Source organism: Microplitis demolitor, chromosome 5 (genome assembly GCF_026212275.2).
Source record: "Microplitis demolitor isolate Queensland-Clemson2020A chromosome 5, iyMicDemo2.1a, whole genome shotgun sequence".
NCBI lineage: Eukaryota > Metazoa > Arthropoda > Insecta > Hymenoptera > Braconidae > Microplitis > Microplitis demolitor.
In genome coordinates, this window is record NC_068549.1 from 2073781 (window position 1) to 2090264 (window position 16484).

Genomic DNA, 16484 nt, shown 5'->3' on the forward strand with positions numbered 1-16484 from the left:
TTTCGATTTTCTCATTTGGACGCGCTATCTTCAGTCAAAAAATTTCCACCAGACCTCCAGTAACTATAAACTGACTCTCTCCCCCCAAAGAACTTTTAAATTCAGATCAAAGTTCCAACCCTTTTCCAAGCAGAGTTCACTCAAAAACTACAAAAAAAAGTTCAAGCGCGGTCTTTTTAAAGTCACCTTCCGAGGGTATCGGTAGCAAATAAATAAAACAAGTTGATAATTACTGTGATATATTTTTATATTTAAATAATTTTTGTCATTAAGTCAATAATAAATTTATTCCATGTTATTAAACAGTATAAATAAACTTGTCATCCACATTTTTATTTATTAATTAATTATCATCATTATTATAATTAGTTTTCATTTATCTAAATCAATAGCACTGGTATATATAATATATATAATTATATTTTAAAGTCAATCAGTTGGAATGGAGAATTAAATACAATAGAAAAATTTATCGTAATGTACAGAGTAAAAAAATGTCTCCTTCTATTAACTCAAGTTTTTTTATTAAATAGAAATAATGAAAATTATTATCATTATTATTATTGTTTATCAACTTGATTATTTTATCTATTTGTTGCTTTATTATTAAAACGCCAATGACTTGCCGCAGTCGAACTTCGTCGTAAATTAAAACTCACATTTAAATACATTATTATTAATATTTATATTTAGTTTAAATAATTATAATTTAGTACAATTGTTTATTACATGATCCAATAATTTTTTTTTTATCAACTTTTATTTTCTTCTCCGAAGAACCCTGTTACCTTTTAATTTAAATTGTTAAGATTCGTAGGATAATTCTGGTTATTTTTAAATCAATTATTGAGCATGTACGAATTTTTTTATTTTTTTCATTACACTGCATCTTACTTTTTTATTAATTATTTTTTTTCACAAATTTATTCACAAATTTTTTTTAAATTTTTTCAATATTTTTAACTTGATTCAAAATTTAATGTAATTAGCAATTAGTAATTAGTTTTGAAAATTCATAGAATTTCATACGATACCCAAAATTAGTCTCAATTTTTTTTTCAATTCAATTTACAAAATAAATTTACTCAGATTTCTATAAATTTTTTTTTCACAAAAATTAAACTCCAAATTTTTATTCAAACTTTTCTACTACTAATTTTTTATACTTGAAAATTTTAATTATTCTGTCAAAATTAGTTTTCCTTTTACTTCAAATTATTTTTAAAAAAATCGCATCAAAAAACAGAATAAAAAAAAATTCAAATTTTTCAAAGCAAAAATCCTGTTTATCAAAGAAAATTTTTTTTTTTTTAAATAAAATAAATTTTAATTATTCTGTCAAAATTATATTTTTTTTTTTACTTATAATTATTTTTAAAAAAATCGCATCGAAAAAGAAAAAAAAAATTCAAATTTTTAAAATAAAAAATCCTGTCCATTAAAAAAAGCCCCATATTTAAAATAATTCGCACACGCCCATAATTCACAAGCAACACAAAAACAATGAGCATAAAAAATAGTAAAAAATGTAAAAAAAAAATAGTCGTATAAATAATGCACGATTGCACCTTAAAAATAATTCCCTAATAATATTCCTTGGGATAAAACTCTCGTCAATAAATTTGTTATATTAATTTCATATATAAATCTATGTATATAATAATATAATACAATTACAAATAATTATTATTTATAATAATCAATAAATCAATCAATTAATTAATTTACCATTCATAAGTTATCTGAATATTTCACTAGATTTTCAAAATCGTCTATTACTTCTTACGTTACTTCTTACATATCATTATATTTATTTATTATTTTGTCCGCCTCGATCAGTCCGAGACTTTACGCGCGGGTTTATTTGATTTTATCACAGGATCCCGTTATTATTATTATTATTTTTTATTTTTGTATTTTCAATTTCTTTTATCTCCACTCTTTGATTTATTATTTATTTTATAAATTTTTATTTTTTTTTATACATCTTATCACCTGATACCGAAACCTAAACCTAAATCTAAACCGCAAGCAACTTTATCCTAAATAAAAATTCAAAAAAAATTATCAATTATATTTTTAAAAATTAAATTTTTTTTATTCTAAAAGTTGCTTGGCTACTTTTTTTTATTTACACTTTACAAAAGAGAGTAGAGAAATTTTAATAAATTTAAAATATCAATAATTATAATTATTATTTATACTCGTTATCGAGTAATTAAAAATAATATTTAAACAAATTAATTAATTAGTTAATCGAATAAATTAATTTTTCAGTCCTGTTTAACTCACTCTCGTATACAATAAGAGTCTTTTATATTTATTATATTTTTTTTTTTCGTCCTGAAGTTTTAACTCAAAGTCACTCATTAATTAATCAATTAATTAATTAATTAATAAAATAAAAAAACGGCCATTGATTGGATTAAATCTGGCACTGACACGAGATAAAAATAAAATATAAAAAATGGCACATTGGTCACTTTTAAAAGATCTTGATAAATAAATTTATCTGCTCGATTAACAACATTAATTTTTTAATTAATTAATTAATTAGGTAGGAAGGTAGGTAAGGATTTATTATTTCATTAGTTAAATATTAAATGATTAATTAATTATTTACAATTTCCACTTGATCAGTAATGAAAGATCACAGCCACTCGGTGAGACAGCCGCCGAACCACATGACGGCGATGGGGAAGAGATAAGACGTGAGCGCGCGAGTAAGTGACATTCGCTGGCGATTCGCGGCTCCGCTGCTGCTTCCGCCGCTGTCTGTCGCGGTTGTCGTCGAGTTGTGACTACTGTCGATGGTGCCGACACTCCCGGAGTCGGGGTGAGGGTCGACGTTGTTTACGTCGACGCTCGGCACCTTGGGTTTAATGTCGACCTGGGGTGGGACCGCTGCTGGCACGGGTGCCGCAGCTTTCGGCGGTACGGGTTCCGCGGACTTGGGCTCGTATCCGGAGGATTCTTCGCTGAATCCATCCTCGTCGTCGGTTATTGGGTCCTCGTCAGCACCGTCTCCGGAACCACTGCCAGATCCTTCGGGTATTTCTTCTGTGGATTAGATTTTTTGTAAAAATTTTGAGTTCAGACGGTAATGACATTTAATTATTGGATTGAGATAAAAAAAAATTGTTTATTTCCACCCGATTATTCTAAAGGAAAATATAAAAAATTATAAAACAAACCTGCGTCTATCCAATCAACATCTTGGCCATTGAACGCGGATCTGAGTCGACTGGTGATTGTTGTGAGAGCAAATATTTGATCTCGTACAATCGCAGCTCTGGGTCCAGCCCCGCGCACTTCTGGGTTCAGTGTCTGAGTCTCGCCATCAGACGATACCGGGTATAAATATCTAAAAACAATATTATCATTAGTATAAGTCTGAGCAAAGCCATTGACCCCAACTGCTATTAAAAATAAATCAGTCAAGCGTAACAATGAAAATAATTACTTGTCAACATGTGTGCCGTTCCAGCACTCCTTTGTATTACTCGGAGGTACAACGAGCCCGTCATTACATAGCTGGTAAGGCAAGTAGATCCAAAATTGCCTCGAATCTCTCACACGCTGACGTATCTCTTTAACAAGTTTATCGAGCATCACCGCAGTTGCCGAGCGACCGTCTTCCCCAGACTCCTGATCAAAGTTTCCCGAGTCAAAATCTACGTCACGAGCAGCTGCCGCCGCAGAAGGACTTCGACGACGGCGTTTTCGTCTGCCCAATACGGGACGTCCGCATCCACTGAACACACGCTGGGATACGTCGTGACTGTTCTCCTGGAAATTCATTATCGCTTCGGATATCTTTAGATTTATCGGACGGACCAGCATCTCGATGTTAAATGGCCCGAGCAGTCGCTCGCCCACTTTTCCTACCGCCTCTGCAATTCAGATAAATAAATAATTGGAAATAGAACAGTCAGGCTCGGGATCATTAATTACGATTTATAGTTTTTAAATTAATGGTTTGTTTAAAGTTAAATATAAAATGACGATTTAATTAAGTGGAATGTTCAGATGCAGTTTAGAAATTTCGCAATATCATTTCCTAACAAGGGACATGAACACATGGCACTTGTATTTTATTTTTTATAGAGCTCATTAATCACTAGGAGGTTAACGGGTTCTTGGAAACCTGGCGGGTTTCTTTCTTATTTTTACTATAATTATTATTATTATTGTTGTTGTTGTTGTTGTTGTTGTTTAACTGTGCAATGCGATGAAATTATTCGCGGTTGTAATAGTTTGCTTTTGTAAAAAGGAATAATTTAATTGAGTTAATAATTCATGAGCTTGGAATTTTAATATTATTTTTCTTGGCTATTTTTTTTTATGCCATTAAGGAAAGTCTGCTAATGATTTGTACGGAAGTATTTAATGTCTAATGAGGAATGCGCATTTTTTTTTTTAATGTTTAAAAATATTTATATAGTAATTTTACTGTTAATTAATTTTCTTGATTTGATAATTAATGTTTTAATTAATTAGTTAATTAATTAATTTTATTATTGAACTGATAAATACAAATTTTAAATCTATGCAATTTATTAAAAAAAATTAATTTCTCATATATTTACATAAAAAAATGAAAAATGCACACCTCAATATACGAGGGTGTGCAATATCTAATTTAATTTATTTTACTTTAGTCCCATAATTTATTTAAACTTTACCGCAAATTAAAAATCTAATAACCGGTAATAATTACAACTTACTAAAGTCTTTCTAAACATTAATAATTATACATTTCATCTTAAAATATCACAAAACCAGAAATTTTACCTTCAATATTTAGACACACCATAAAATTAATATATGAGTTTACACCCAGCTTTCTCTTTCTCTAATTAAAATTTCTACCTAGTTAAAATTGCCATTTAAATTACATATTTCTGTATCTATGCTCTGAGCATATAATAAATCTAATAAAAGTAAAAGTAAAAATAAAGATTAAAATGACATACCGACAAAGTGATTCCATTCACCATCAAGTGCTGCGTGTTGTGTGAGGCAACCCTTCATGACATTAGCGCACATGTCACCGCAGGCAAGTACATTACCGGGTATGCCGCTGCAAGATGGACAGGCCGTCATCCTGGTCAATGCTGCTGCGCACTCAGGCGAGACTTTCAACTATTTTTTTATAAGAACAAAATGTTTTTACGTATTAGTACAAGTCTATTGTACATACGCTCTACTACTAGTATTATTATTGTTATTATTATAAAATGCCGAGGTTGAATGTTGAACTACAATCAGTCAAGTCAAAGCATCAAATGCGAGTGGAAATGTCTGATGTGGTGACTACAGACTAGTCCTTTCTCAAGGGAATCATCCGAGCGTGATAATAACCGATTATTGCTTTAGTAATTTACGTGATTCAAAATTCAAACGGCGGCATGTCATATTTCTCAAATAATATATATATATATTGTAGTGTATTGTGTATATACCGTCTGCATGTTCTTCAGTACATCCGCGGCGACCGTCAGAGCCTGGCTGAAAGCCCTCGTCGCAATGAATGACCTCTTTATCTGCACACCCAATTTCTGAGGCACGTCACCGAATGGCCGCATGTCTTTCATGTGATTGCCCACGCATTCAAGATACTTTGCGTCGAAATTGTACTGGCTGTTTAGTACAGTGAACATTTTTTGATACAAGGTATTGAAAAAATTATCCATCGCTTCGTCTAAATTCACCTGGAAAAAAAATTATTTTTATTTATTTGGACTTTGGAGGGATGGGTGATAATTTTTTATTTGAGTGGGGTAAGGAGAGTAAAAATTTATGTGGATTTCAGTGAGAGTCCAAGTGGGAGTAAAGTCATTTGAATGCAGTTTAATGGAGATTTTAAATCCGAGCAAAGGACTCATCAGTAATCGCGGAGTGATTTTATGTCAGAAGCATTGATTGAGCATCCACTTGCACGCGATTATATTATATTACCGGCTATGAGTAATGTAAAGAGAGGATAATAATGTAAGGAAAAGCATCGCGGAGATATCCCGCTGAGTATTGAACAATTTTTTTTGCTGAATTGCGACGTCTGCGCTTTGATTTATCGATCTTTTGAGTTTTCACTTTTTTATTTTTGTTGGGAATTCATATTATGGATAAACTGTTGGGTTTATGAAAAAAGTCAATCAGATCATTTTTGTAGAGAATTTAATTTACTAAAAAAATGTACTCTAACATTTTTTTCGTATCTCTTATATTTGAGCCAGAAATTTGATTTTTAAAGACCACGAATTCACCCAGTCAAATAGAAATTTTTTAAGTTTTATTTCAAACTTGAATTTCTTCTAAACTATTGACTTTACGAAAAATTACAATCAGACCATTTTTGTAGAGAATTTAATTTCCTATGAAAATATATCAGTGCATTTTTATCGTATCTCCAATAGTTTGGCCGCAATTTTTATTTAAAGAAAAAATTTTTCGCGGATGTCAATTTTCCAACTGAATTTGAATAAAAATAATGGTTCTAATTAAAAAAACTTACTGTTCCTGTGGTATAGTAATTTTCCAATTCGTCGAATAAGTCCGTGAATACATAAGCGTTCTGTTCATACAAAATTCCATAAGTTTTTTTGAACATTTCATGAAATCCCTTTTTAGAAGTTGCCAATAAGTCTTTGAAAAACCCTGTAAAAAAAAATAAAATTTTTAATTAAAAAACAAAGTGTCAATCAGAAGGTAAAAGGTATAAAGTAGAGGGTGGTTTGAAATTTTTTAATAAGAAAAGTCAGATTGTAAGCTGAAAGTTAAAGAGAAACATATTAGAAAGCTATTCCGAGCTCTGGGAGCTTAAAACTCAGCTCGAAGCTCCGAACAATTTATTTTTCCATCTCGCTTTTACTATTACCAACTTAAACTCGTTTTTTACCAGTCACTTCAGAGAGCCGAACGAAAGAATGAGATTAAAATTCCTTTTAAACGACATCCATCCGAGTTAAAAAGAGTGAGCGAGAGTAATCGTGTAACGAATCCTAGCCCTCGTTCCCAGCGAAAGAGGAAGCACTTAGCTGCGGCAACGCTTTTAATTCACCAACGTCTGTCGCGCACCTCCGAGGCGGTAAAATCTCAACTAATTTCCACTACCGCCCTTTTTGTCCCCCCCCCCCCACCCCTTCCACCCACCCTTTGCTGCAATTCCTTACATTACCTGTACACTGTACTTGGACTCCGGATGTTGATGGGAACGAATTTTCCTCCATTCAATAATTTCGTGTCTCTCCTCGGGTAAAAACGCCAATTAGCACGCAGCCTTCACTAACTTTTTTATGTCCTGATACATATAATTATATATAATATAATATAATATACATTATATTATATAGAGCATAAATATACGACTCAAGATGTCTTTTAAATCTCAAGACCATCCAGCCTCTGCTTTATTTTTTTCAGTCTTTAATTAAAAATCGTTAAATACCCACTTACTTTTTTACTGATTCAAAGACCGTTTTTTTTAAATTAAATAATTTTATAAATTTTTTAATTACTGTTAATTAATTATGTTATTATTTATTTACTGGAGTTTATTTATGATACTGAAGTTACCTGACGTTTAATAATTTTTTGATTTTTTTTTCCGGGCTCTAAATTTAAAAAAAAAAAAATTTCAAAAAATTGCACCTGTAGTTTTTTTTATTCTCTACAAGTGCATATTTTTATTTTTTTTTTTCTTGTAAATTATTTGTTAAAAAATTTTAATTGTCTTCTAACTTCAGGATCATGTTAATTAAAAAAAAATGAAGGCTTTTTTTTCTAATCCTGTTTTCTCACGTTGGTTTTAAATGAAAATTTTTTTTTATTATACATCAAAGTTAAATATATGAAAGTAATAATAAATTAAAAATAAAAAATAATTTAAAGAAAGCAGGAAAAAAAAATCTTCAGTGGGCGCAAGTCTGTAAATCTTTGGGATCTACACTCGTAAGGTTTTCTGTAAAAGTATGAGGATTATATATATGTATATAAAAAGTAGAGAGTATAGAGTAGAGTAATAAGTACATATACAGTAGGGTTGCTGGTAGTACTTTAGAGTAAAGAGTAAAGAGTGAAAAGAGGAAAAGCTCACATGTCCCCAACACGACACAGGTCTCGTCAGACATTATAAGGGAGGTCTTGTGCCAGCGTACTCAGAGTGCCTATTGCCGTTGCCGGGTATCAAGCACTGCATTGCACTCGTAGTTCATATATGTACATATATATAAAATACATATATGTATGTGGATGGAGCAGACTAAAGACTAGTACGTAAGGGCACTATGCAAGTGTATGCTCTGCAGTGGCTAGGTACCTACTAGCCGCATCAAAGGAAAACTCCGCTGAGAGCCGCTAAGAAAGACAGACTCGCTAAAGAGAGTCATGGACCCCGGGAGTAGCTCTGCCGTAGCTCAAATTAATTCAAAGTGCCGACGTTAAATAGTAAGGGAATTAATTACTAATCAATTATTTTTTTTTCTTCAGTTCTTGGATAATTAATTATTTTTTTTTGAACTTTTAGGGAAAACATTTTATCATTAATTGTAGTTATGACTCCAACTTCTGGAACTGCAGTTTCGAAGCAAAGAGTTATCGCGTAAATTTAAATTTCTAAAGGAATTTTTTTAAAAATAATTCGAGTGATAAATTTTACTTGTTTATTGATAAAAATAATTAAAATTTATTGTAGTGGGATTGGATATTAATTAGAATATTAATTAATTATTAGTTGGATGATGAGTACTATTAGCAAGTAATTAGAAATTTAATTAAAAAAAAAATTATTATTAAATAAGTTTTTAAGTAAGGGGTGTGTTGAAGTCGATACTCAGGTATACAGGTGATTACACTCTTGAATTATCTGAAATTCAAGTGGTTCACTCGAGTGAGTTCGAGCTGTCGAGAAAACTTGCGTAGGAATAAAAAATAAATTTATCAAGTAGAAAAGTAGACGGACGAAGAAAAATGATCCGCGCTCTAGGGCTTCAGTGGATCCAAAGTAGTTTTCGCGATGAAAAGCTAATACACTTACACGACTTTTATTTTAATTAGAAAATAAAAATAATAGTTGGAGTGGAATGAAAAATAACTAACTAAAAAAAAAAAAAAAAAAAAATGTTATGTCGGAAAAAAAGTTGAGTCAAGTGAAGATTATTTGGCTTTGATCCGACACTCTGAAGCCACCGGAATCTCTGGTGCTACTCATCCACCCTCTTTCACTTCTCGCGTCCCCTAAAAAGCTGCGCCGGACAGGTTCGATCCCCCGTTGTCACTTTGCGCCGCTAACGAGAAAAATTCTTTTGACTTGAATCGCGTCTAACTCGAGTTGAAAAACTCTCATCCCCCGTTTTTTATTTTTTCTTTTGCCCTTAGAAATTTTTTCTTCCTTTTCAATTTGTTCTCTACTTTGATTACGTGGATTAAAGGAGGTGCCAGAGGGTAAGACTGAGTATAGAAAGTATTAAGTACCAAGATTCATGTACTCACCATGAAATCTTGCGCCCCTAGTGGCGAGAAGTTGTTGCAGACGCTGAAGGGTTGATTTCGTAGCTTTTTCGTGTCTGTCACGAGCTTTTGCTTGTAACCTTAATTCCATATCTGCTGTACAGCAAACTTCTCCACCGCTGCTTATTCCACCGCATGATTTTAATTCTCGTGCTGAAAATACGAAAAAAAAAAATTTTATAATCAATCAATCAAATTTATATCGATAATTTCCTCAGAATATTTTCATCAAGTGAAAACATATATTTTCTTTGACATAAATATAATAATAATAAAAATTTTTTTTTTTCCCTTCATGCTCACACTTCCTCTCACGAACCGAACGAAAGAAATCGGATTGTCTTGTGAGAGAGAGAGGGAGAGACCGGAAAATGCTTTTGTTGGAGATTTTTTTTTTTTTCTATTAAAGACTCGATCAATTTTCCACGATCACCGCACTGGGATTTAGTCACCAGACAGCATTTCTTCGCTAAGTGATGATCGATATACATTTTTTTCCCCTTTTCATTTTTTTCCGACACGCAAACAAAAAATAATCTCAAGTATTTATTTATTTTTTTGAATAACTTGTATCTGAATTAAAGCTGTTTGTTTTTGAATGTCGAGTTTAAGAAAACAGAAAGTTTAAGAAAAACAATCTGTTAGAATGTTTACCCAGGAAATACCATCGGAATGGTGTTTTTTTCAAGAGCACGGCAAATGTAATTTAGTTTGGGTCGAAAAGAAGATGAGACAGACTGCGTCGAGTGGAGTAGAAGCTGGACTGGACTATCGGAGCGGATAAGTAAAGAAACATCTTGAAAAGTAGTTTTTTTATTCCCAGAAGGGTTTCTGAAGACATATTTACTGTTTAACTAGTTTATATGGAAGACGGTTTAAACTTTGCAAAATTTATTTCTTGTTACAATTACGGTAAATTTGAATTTAAAGTGTTGGTATACATATATTTTGATAAAGCTGTTTAGATTTATTTAGTTTGAGAGGAAATTTACTTTAGATTGATTTTATAATTGTAGTTAAGAATCAATTACCAAGTTATTTATAAAGTTTTTATTGCATTAAATTTGTTGGTTAATTTTTTAATGAATTTTGAATTTCATTTTGAAAATTTTAGATTTATTGTGATAGTAAATTTCATTGTGGAAAAGTCATTTTTAACGGAAAAAATTAAGTTAATTTTGGAAATTTCAATTTTGGCGGAAAATTCATTTTTAAGAATATAAATGAAAATTTTCATGCGGAAATCAAATTAAAACTTGAAAAATAATTTTCTTTTCAGTAGAAAATTAATTAAACGCAGAAAATAAATTTTGTCAATCGAAAATTGAATGAAAACTTGGAAAATAAATTTTTTCAATAGAAAATTGAATAAAAACTTGAGAAATCGTTTCTTTTCAATGGAAAATTAAATGAAAATTTAGAAAATGATGTTTTTCAGAAAAAAAATAATAATTATTATGAAAAATTTATTTGACTTTGGAAATTTTAATTTTTGCGGCAGAAAATTCACTTTTAAGAATAAAAATAATATTTTTCATATGAAAATTGAGTGAAAACTTGGAAAATAATTTTCTTATCAGTAGAAAATCAAATAAGCCCTTGGAAAATGAATTTTTTCAATAGAAAATAGAATGAAAATTTGGAAAATGAATGTTTTCAATAGAAAATCAAATGAAAATTAAGAAAATCATGTTTTTCAAAAATAACAAATGAATTATCGCAATGAAAATATTTATTCAAAGTTAAGAAATAATTTTTCAACCGCTGAAAAGGTTAAAAAAGCAAATAAATTAATATAAATAATGAAAAATACTTTTCAGCATAACAATAGATTGACTTTTAACAAGTTTTTCCCTCTTTGAATGTTAAAATGTTATTCTCCCGAGGATAACAGTAAGAAAAACTTTTCACTTAAACTGCAGGATATAGGGAACGGATGGTGAAATCCTCAGAAAATACAAGTGGACAAATAAAAGAGACGAGGGTTAATATCTGATAAAAAATAATAATAATTTTCTAGTTGTTTACAAGGCATAAAATTATATAAATAATTTAAGATTAAACTTTGCGGAGATAAAAATATAAATAAAAATCTAGTGGATGGTAAAATGTTATTTGAAAAGTGAAGGGGATGTTCTGCGGGAAGGAGAGATAATTTTCAAGCAGTTTAGCTCCTTGAGGCATCTATATTGCTTATCAACAGATATCCGACATCTAACGCCTTAGCTAATTTCAAAGTTCACGTCCCCGGATCCCGCTGTCGTCACCGCCGCTGCCACACCCTCGTCGCGATCTTGAACATCCTCCAAGAGTCATATCCCAGCATCGACTGCTGAAAACTTCTCGAGGCGTAATCCAGACTCATTTCCACCGGCCACTCCCCTCTTTATTGCCTCTCGGCGGAAAATTATATCATTTTTTTTTCATTCGAAAAAATGTCCTGTTTTATTTCAAGAAAAAATAATATCATAAAAGTTGATTTGTCTCGAGTTTTTTTTTTAAATTTATTTCTTTTTTCGAGCGACAAAAATGTAATATAAATTCTTGGGAAATATTTTATGTAATAATGGAGATGAGGTTGAGGATTATTACGAGGCTTGTAGCCAAAATTTCCGGAGCATGTTTTAGGCGGATATCTGCAGGCAATTTGTACTCTACTTTAAACTTCCGCGGTACAATTGTACGTGTAATATACGCGCATATACTTTAGAGTATAATGGGATATTGCAAGAGGTTTGTTTGTGTCCTGGGTGACTCACCCCTCGGGCGTCTCTGAGTCGCGACGTGCCGAACTTTTTTTTTTTTTGCAATTTCCTTAATTCACATAAAATTCATAGGCAATAATTTTTTATGCTTCTTAATATTAAATTTTTTTTTTTAGTTCGATTACACTAATAGATTATTCAAAATTTAAAAAAAATTTCCCGGGCGATCTCAAAAATTTTTGAAACTTAAAAATGAATTTTAAAAAATATTTTATAAAAATTCAATTTTAAAATTTTTTTAAAAAAATTTAAAAAATAAATTTCCAATAATTTGACATTTGAAAAAATATAAAAGAGGTTTTCATTGATAATTATAATTGATACTTAAATATAAGTACCAGAAGCAATAAATTCTGATAAAAAGAGCCAACTGGAGCAAAATAAAATTTTTTATAAAACAAGTCTTTTACTTTAAATCGTTTATGAGGATATCCAAAGAAAAAAAACAGAGAAATCGATAAAATAAATTTTATAAGCGGAATATTACACGTACCGATGGCTCTGTCTAGCACCTTAGCTTTTATATTTAACACTCGATTAACTAAACGGCTGATAAAAAAGGCTCTGTGTGTAAAAGGTCAGTTATATGCTCATTTTTAATGCACCGTTTTGTCTCGTTAACATATAAATATATCACCCGGGACTTAAAATAGCATCATCATAAATAAACAGATAATTAAATAAATAAATTACATATATATACATACAATAAAAGTCTACTGGAAACCTCCCGTAATAAAATATAATTTTATAGCATAGCCCAGTGTCAAATTTTATCTTTACATATTCATATATATATATATATATATAAAACATAGAATTGAAAGATCTTGTTTCCATTACACATGAGCAGTAAAATGCTTTGATCTTTTATATTCCAGAATCATCAAAGAAAGGGATTCTTTTTCTTTATCTTTGAGAATTTACAAATTCCAACCCCTGACAGGATAGTAGATAAAATTCGATTAAATCCCTATTTGAGGGTTTCGTTCCCTGCATTTATTTATACATATATATACATATATTTTTAATTGAATTTATTTTATTTAAATTAAATTAAAAATAGTGTTCAATATTTTAAATAAATTTATCTATGGAAAATAAATAAAAGAGTATATATGTATGTATATATATTTATTTCCTGATTAAAATATATTGTGGAGTTCCTTCCGCTGACAGTGCAACACAAGATATATCTCAATTCCATAGAAAACAGGGTATTTTATTGCAAATTTTATCGCGTCATTCAAAACCAGTCATGCGATTATGACTCTGCTGCGTCGATATATATAACGACTGGGGTACTCAGTAAAAAGAGAGCTTTGTTTCTCTGTATAATAGTTATAGTTATAGAAAAATAGAGTACAAGAATAACTGTCTAACTCATTGTGATCCTTATCCTCTCCCATTTTGTCACTCTCATTTTCCTTCTAATATATTTTCTTTCCATCTAATATATATATATATATATATATATATATATATATATATATATATATATGTGGGGAGGAAAAGTTGCGGATAAAAAGTTAAGCGCCATAGAACAGTAACTAGGAAATTTAAAAAAACTTTTATTCTGGCAGCAGACGATTGTCGCAAGATAACGCGGGTGTGCGTATCGTAAAATATTTTCCAGCAAAAAATTAACGAAAACTTTATAGTTATTTTTATTATGCGTTCATTTCCATTTATCTGGGAGGTAATTAAATGACAGGTAATATAAATTGCGAGAAAGTATGAAAATTTTTATTTTATTTTTACACTGACACGAGTAATTAATATTTATAATTCAAATAGACGCGAAAAGCGCGGGTTTACTTTTTAACTCATGAGTTTATTAATTTACAGGAAATAAAAATTACCGTTTGATTTATAGCGATTGATACTTTGGCGCCGACAATAGAGAATTATTGAGTATTTTTTTATCAGTTGACACTGGGGTCAATGTCTGATTTAATTATCATCATAATTAATTATGATGATTAATTAGATAAGATTAGTATACATATATATTGTAAATATATCAGTGGAAAATTGAAAAATTTCTAGTTATCGTCTTTCATGATATCGACGGAAATTTTAAATTTCATTTTTCGTTTCATAAATTCGAAGTTTTCGCTGTTCAATCTATATTTCATGCTATTAATTCTAGATTAGCTCACAGCAGTGTTAAAATATAGGTTATCAACACTTTCAAAGTCACCCATCATCCGATAGTATTAAATTTTCACCTGTGGTATTGAAAAACTCAAACTCGGTTGAAAATTTCATTACTATCCTTCATGATAATTTTTTAATCACTTGGAAAACTAAAAGTTTTTATAGTAATATTTGAAATTTATTTAAAAATTATTAATATCAATATTTGATAGTCAATTTTTATTTTTATTAATAACTTTTAATAGAAAGGAGTAAATTATATTAGAAAAATATAAAATTAAATTTCGCGTCTTTGTGCAATATTGAAAAATTTTATACAACATATATATATATATATATATATATTGTTTAGCCTAAGGCACCCCAAAAGTGATTTCTCGAGCATCAATGGCACGTGGGTTGTAAAGTGAGAAAGACGGATGATAATATGATGGTTGTATATTACTATACATATATATATATATATATAGTATATATAATATAGGACAGATGAGAATGAGAGACTAAGACAAGACAGTAAGAGAATATAAGCGTCTTTGAGAAATTGAAAATAGGGACGGAAATTAATGGTATAAACCCAGCGGGCTGTCAAATATTTGCACACTGACGGAATGAACAGATTTAACTTTAAACTTTATCCGACTGAATATCCTCCCTGAATAATAAACTAAAAAGGTATTTTACAATTATGCCTATCATTATTTTATCGTAAATAAAATTTATATCTTTTCTGTTTATTTTTTTACTTCTTTACTGGGTACTTGGTCTTTTTTTTTTTTTTCTTTTTTTTTTATTGAGATCAGGGAGTAAGTAGTTCATTAAAAAGGGTTTTATATTCGCGGAACGGCTCTACTAGTTTATAATTTTTTGTGAAGTATGCCTATTAATACTGCGTGTATATAACCAGCTACTTACTTATACACTCTCTAAACTACTATACTAGTCGTGGAATTTTCTGCAGATGTTGCAAAGGCTTTCTCACGACTTAAAATTGGCTACGAATATTGCGCTAAATGAAACTCGTAAAAAACTAAAAAAAAAAAAATAAAAGTTTAAATAGAAAAACAAGTCAGATTTTAAGTTTCAGTATTTATTATTTCCTATATTATTATAACTGTTTGAAAAAGTACTTTATAGAGTAAATAATAGTTATTTAGCTTCAACGGAATAACCGATGTTTATTATTAATAAAAACTTTAGTACTTTAGTTATTGTGAGGAAATTTTTTTAAATAATATCCGATTTTGTTCAGTTTTCATTATAATTTTAGAATAACTCGGAAAGTATTGGGTCTACTGAAAAAATGATTGAGGCAATTTTTGTAGGAAATTTTATCCTTTACAAAAAAGGTCATGATAAATTTCTACGTAAGTTTAATAGTTTTTGAGAAATTTCAATTTAAAATAAGGCGTGAAAAAATGGGTATTTAACTTTGTGACTTTTATTGGAATACTTTAAATAAAGATTCTGATAAAACCATTAGAGATACGATAAAAATGACAAGAATAAAATTTGTAGAGAATTTAATTTCCTACAAAAAAGATCTTTATAAATTTTCATGTAAACTTGATAGTTTGAGAGGAATTTTAATTTAAAAAGACATAAAAAATTTATATTTCATTTCGTGATTTTTTTCCATGAATTTAAAATTAAAATTACGGCTAAAATATTACAGATACAGGGAAAATGATAATGGACAATTTTTTTGCAAATTGAATTTCCTACAAAAAAGGTTCAGATAGTTTTCCACGTAAATTCGTTAGTTTAGAAGGAATTTTATTTTAAAGTAAATTGTAATAGAATTTTATTAAAGAAAAAATCTTTTAAAGTTAAAACACAAATGAAAATTAATCCTAATCAAAGTAGACACGTAAAAAAAAGTTTCGCGTGTAGTTAACACGACTACCATGATGGTTTTAACGGCAAAGTCTAGTCCATATAACAGAGAGAGTGGAGAGAGTAGAATTGAGACTGACTATAGATGCTAGTGGTTTCGGACTAGTGGGAGCGAGAGAAGACGAGGAGAGCAAGCGCGAAGGGGAACTCTCA

General features: G+C 29.9%; 1 protein-coding gene across 1 annotated transcript in view; it reads right to left on the reverse strand.

The window, feature by feature from the left end:
- Positions 1–306: 306 nt before the first annotated feature.
- Positions 307–16484, reverse strand: part of LOC103569348 (glypican-6) — a 59352-nt gene continuing 43174 nt past the window's right edge. Inside the window, exons 2-8 of the mRNA XM_008546610.3 lie at positions 9493–9663; positions 6518–6660; positions 5466–5714; positions 4977–5145; positions 3464–3893; positions 3195–3364; positions 307–3060 (exon numbers count right to left, since the gene is read on the reverse strand). Of these exons, the coding sequence (XP_008544832.1) occupies positions 2651–3060; positions 3195–3364; positions 3464–3893; positions 4977–5145; positions 5466–5714; positions 6518–6660; positions 9493–9663 (1742 nt within the window). The 3' untranslated portion in view covers positions 307–2650. The remainder of the gene's footprint in view (positions 3061–3194; positions 3365–3463; positions 3894–4976; positions 5146–5465; positions 5715–6517; positions 6661–9492; positions 9664–16484) is intronic.